Below are 4885 nucleotides of genomic sequence, written 5' to 3' on the forward strand. Positions count from 1 at the left end.
TGCAATCCTCACTATTTTATCCATGCACACATTCCATAAGTGTTTTGTCTTCACCAAAAAAATCTCCCAAGTTCAGTAGCAGAAGGGGTTATTTTTCCAAATTCCCAACTTCTGACCTCCTAGCATTCCAGCACACATAAACAAAGCTGAAGTAGACTTTTAAAATATATATTAATTTAATCAGGATTATGCCGTTAGTTACTGTCAACAGTTAAGCTATCATCACTAAGAGAAGCTGTAGGTTAGAGGCTATATAAAATCTGTTATCAAAATGTCACAGCTTTGAAACCACCAGAGACCCACCATGAGACCACCAGTGACTCATGATAAAACACATTAACTGAAAGTTAGATAACACTGTCAGTTAAAAGGTCTTATGCAAATAAGGGATCACAGTGGCATGTTAATAATGAATCACAAGATGAAAACTGTCAGATGTTCTTTTCGGAGAGGAAATTGGTTTGTTCTAATTGATCAAAAGGAAGATGTGTCTTTTTAGGGAATTAAATGATCAGGTTACTCCAAATAACATTTAAATATGACTTTTGTATGGATAATTTCTATTTAAATCTATTCCAAATTCCCTGTAATAATACATGGTACATTTCCTTAAGTTATTAACGTGTAGAAAATAAATAAATAATTTTTTCAATAGTTTATCACCTGATGAAGATAAATGATGATATTTTTACGATTACAATATATTGTGGAACATAGTTCCATCTAGTGGACAAAATAGGTTACTACATCTCATACCCCAACACGTTGATGAAGCAGGTGGAAAAATTGAAATATACAATTAGTATCAAAAATCTGTGTTTATTTAAATCGTAATAAATAGTGAACATTGTGATTTATAATACAATTCATTCAAGTGGTGAATAATTTAAGTGACATTTTCTTTTAAAGCGAGTTTCTCACTTTGTTGAATTGTGCTCTCGTGCAAATCAGCATCTTGTGTCTTTTCTACAATTTCCTGTGGAGAGAAAAACAAAATGTTATGCATTTCATTTGTGCATAATTGAATACTTGAAACGGCAACTTCAATAAAGCGTGCTCGTGCAACTTTTATGGGGTTATGAGGCATGACAATCTATATTAAATGGAAGACAAAATGGTGTATATTACTCTTCTGGAAGGATAAAGGCTTCTCAGACAGAGCAGATAATAAAATACTCAGAAAAAAGAAGGGGATCTGCTAAATGCCATTTAGTGCAGTTGTTCATGCTCTCCCACTCAAGATAAATGCAAAAAACTAACCTTGTGATTGTGATATCTTGTGTTTATTAAAATATGGTGATCTGGCTTCATTCTTGAAGCGATCAATGTCAGCGTTTGGCAGCACTGCTTTCCTATCTGTCAAATAAGAAGTCGTACAGTTACAGATAAAACTGAGTGATATGACAACATGTGAAGGGTTAACCTTCCTGAGGTAAAATACATTTGCTTACCAGTTTGCCCCCTGTGTGTCGGGTAAATCTGATCCATTATCCTCCATTTGTCCTGGAGGGAAACCGGCATTGCACAGTTCTCATCCATTTCCTGGATGGCGTTGCCGTGGGGACAGTGGTGCAGCCTCTCCCATGCAGCATACTGGTGCGGCGGCTCATTGCACACACAGTTATTCTCCTTCAGGTTTGGGTCCATCACTGTAAAACCTTTCTCAACATTTTGCTTTGAAGCCAGCGGCCTCTTGAGATCGTTGAGCTTCCTGGGAGGAGCCGGCCTCCAGTTTGAGCCGAAGCGAAATGAGCCGTTCTCAGAAGACTCTCCCTCACTGTAGTGTCCATGATGAGGGCCACAGACATCAAGACCAGAACCTTTTCTTATCAGCCGTTTCATGTGTTGAGATTTACAGGATTCACATGTTGGCAGGAGTGAATCATTCCACTGTTGGAAAAGAGCAGCTTTTCTTTTGAAGGTGTGACCATCGGGTTCTGGAGCAGCCGACGTGCTGGTCCTGCTATTCACTACACATCTTGAGCAAAGTCGCTCCCTCTTGGACACATAAGGAGTAAATGCTTTCTCATTGAAATTGCTGTTAAGGCAGCATTCATTGTCAGAGAGGCTTCTCCGGTCCACCTTCCCTTTGGGTTTGAACCGCTCTTTTGACTTGCGAGCGGTAGGTTGTTCTTTGTAGTCGTGGTCTAGTTTTCTCCTTCTGCTAGGAAAATCTAACCCTTGGCTGCTCAGAGGTCTGTCCCGTTTCTTGGGAGTTGGAGGGATTTTGACACAATAGTCAACATTATCAAAGTCAGCAAGCCAGCTGGTAGAGGGGAGGTAGGTAGGCAATGACTCGAATGAAGTATCATGGTGATCATGAGCATTCATTTCTCGTCTAGCTGTGATGTCATCTGCCTTAAGAGGGGAATTGTCCAACAACTTTGCTGTGCGAGTGATGGGATCTTCTTCTGTGGCAGGAATATTCTTCATAGTCCACATCTCATCCCTAGGATCCTCCACTGTGGGGTACATTTCCTCCTCTGCCAGAGGAGGCATCTCAATCTCAGGGACGACCTCTTCTGAATCAGCCTTCTCCCTGACGGTCAGCAGGTCGGCTGAAGGCACTTCAGCTTCAAAAGCCAGGGTTTCATCAGGAGACTCTGCGCGGCCATTTTGGATTAGAGAGTCAGGTGAGGGAATCAAAGTGTCCTCTGTTGACCATACAGTGGATTCCATCTTCCACAGCTCATCGAGGTACTTTGGGTTTAAGGACAGGTGAGTGGCTTTGAAGTGGAAGTTATTAGACGGCGTACTCTGATCGCTGTCACTGCTCGAGTCAGAGGAGACAGAGTCTGTCTGGTTCCTGGACTCCTCCAGAGCAGGCATTTTATCACTGCTCCTAGGCGTACCGACTAATAGGATGTCAGGAGAAATTTGGAGAGCCTGCTCCGACTGGTTTGCAGGAAGGTGTTGTCCCTCGTTCTGCAGAACACGGCCCTGGAGGATGGAGCTACTACACTGGACCAAGTCTTCGGAAAAGTTGTGGGATACCTGTGCAGTCTCACGAGAGTGCAGGAGTTGTAGTCCTACCGGCGTGGTGCAGCATTCAATCCTCACCTCCTCCGTCTGAATCACAAAGCCCCCATTTGGTGGCGTCCTGGTGGTGGTAGTAGAGGGTGCCTTGTCCTTAGGCTCCTGGGAATAATCCCTCTTCTGCACAGCCGCCGCTGGAGGAGACGGCTGCTTGATGGGTACAGCTGTTCTGCTGTCGCTGCTGCGGGCTGGGGGCCTGCTGAAGGGCTCAGTGGTGCTGGATCCTGGTGTGCTGGTCCTCTGGGTTGCAGACAAAGGCTCAGTCTGAACCTCAGAGCTGGTCATTTCTCTGGTCTGGCTGTTGTGCTGGTACCGGAATCTACGGGAGTGGTAGGCCATGGTCTGGTAGTACTGAGGGTTGAGCATGCGTCGATAGTCTACCAAATGGAGGTTGGTATGGGGTAAGACAAAGGTAGGTGGCTCCACAAAAGGATTTGGCTGATAGTGGGGCATCACTGGCATGCTGTAACCTTAATGGCAGAAGAAAAGTAGTGTCATTAGTCCACAAACACACTACTTAACAGCTCATCTGAACCAAAAGGCACTGCCTATGCTAACACGCTAGTGTCTAGCAGGTTGAATGATTACCTTGTTCACATTCTTAGTATGCTTTTATGTATTTAGCTATTAAAAGGATTACCTTAGTCATTCGGTATGTGGGTTTTTAGTCATTATACAGTATATAAACAATCGCAATTTTAAATTGATGATGGCACTAGCGTAATGATATTCATAGCAGTACATAATACTTGAGACAATGTAATCAAATTCAAACTCTTGGTGGCACCTTGCCTGTGAAACAAAAGTCTCTACAAAGTTTGTTTGCATGTATGCCATGAGAAAACAAAGACAAGCTTTTAGTCAAAACTACAGGAGGACATTATTTGAAGGCACTTCAATTAATTGTGCTCTACAACATTGGCTTTTAAAAGCAGTGTGTTTTGCTCCATAGCACACAGCATAAATTAAGTCTTTTCAGGGAGAATTTCACAACCAAATCAATGAGTTGCACCAAAATAGTTTGCGTGAATTGACTTACCTAAACCAGGGTAGCCATAGTATGGGTTGTAGGGCAAAGGCATGGGCACAGGTACAGGCCACTGCATGCTCTGCATAGGCATGTATGGCTGCGCAGGCTGGACGTAGAAGAAAGGTTTGTGGTGGTGCTGGTGCTGCTCCTCAGGACGTGGAGCTCCTGAAGGCCCCGGAGCCGGCTGATGGGGGCCCTGGGCCTGTTGAGCACCATATGGTGGGTCAGGCGGCCCTCGGGGGCCAAGACCGTAAGATTGTCGGTAGGTGGCTGTGGCTGCGGCCATTTCTGACAAAGACACAAGAAGCAAGGTCAAATAATTTAAGTTGTTTGTTCTCTCTCTGCAAACGTGTGACAAAATAGCAGATACTTTCACTTTATGACAAAAAATGTACTTACTTAACAAATGTCAAAAATGAAGATCACTATTGACAAACCGACACAGCTTTCAAAGAATGTTTCAAATCAAAGGTGTGGACTAATTCAGGTCAAATGCTGCACTGATTTGGCTGGATTTTCGTTCCAGGTGACACTTGTCAAATTAGAGTTTGAGGACCTTCTTCCTTAGCCAATAAAAAGGTGTCTTTCCCAGGGAAGAGGAGGCGAGAAGCTGATAGGCTTTAATTAACACACCTGCAGCTTGTCAGAATCACTGGCACAGGTTGCAGATATGTTGCTCAAAGTGGTTCCCAACCTGGGGGGCGCCAAAGCTTCCTGATTTAAAGTTTTGTAAGACAGCCTTCATTCCTGTGAATACAAATAAATAAAGTTGTTTGTTTTTTAAATGTGGATCGTTATATATATTACTATTACGCAAGT

At 43.3% G+C, this 4885-nt stretch overlaps 1 protein-coding gene across 1 annotated transcript; it reads right to left on the reverse strand.

The window, feature by feature from the left end:
- Positions 1-823: 823 nt before the first annotated feature.
- buc2l (bucky ball 2-like) lies at positions 824-4587 on the reverse strand. The gene is made up of 5 exons (XM_034109216.1): positions 4466-4587; positions 4076-4354; positions 1452-3506; positions 1261-1356; positions 824-976 (listed from the first exon to the last, which is right to left on the reverse strand). The coding sequence occupies exons 2-5, from the start codon at positions 4350-4352 to the stop codon at positions 948-950; spliced, it is 2457 nt and encodes an 818-aa protein (XP_033965107.1). The 5' UTR covers positions 4353-4354; positions 4466-4587; the 3' UTR covers positions 824-947.
- Positions 4588-4885: the final 298 nt, after the last annotated feature.

Source organism: Pseudochaenichthys georgianus, chromosome 20 (assembly GCF_902827115.2).
Source record: "Pseudochaenichthys georgianus chromosome 20, fPseGeo1.2, whole genome shotgun sequence".
NCBI classification, from domain to species: domain Eukaryota; kingdom Metazoa; phylum Chordata; class Actinopteri; order Perciformes; family Channichthyidae; genus Pseudochaenichthys; species Pseudochaenichthys georgianus.

Coding starts and splice junctions, on each gene's coding strand:
- buc2l (XM_034109216.1), bottom strand. CDS start 4,352: ATGGCCGCAGCCACAGCCACCTACCGACAATCTTACGGTCTTGGCCCC. Junction 3,507..4,075: donor CTATGGCTACCCTGGTTTAG/GTAAGTCAATTC, acceptor TCTGCCATTAAG/GTTACAGCATGCCAGTGATG. Junction 977..1,260: donor CAAGATATCACAATCACAAG/GTTAGTTTTTTG, acceptor TTCTCTCCACAG/GAAATTGTAGAAAAGACACA.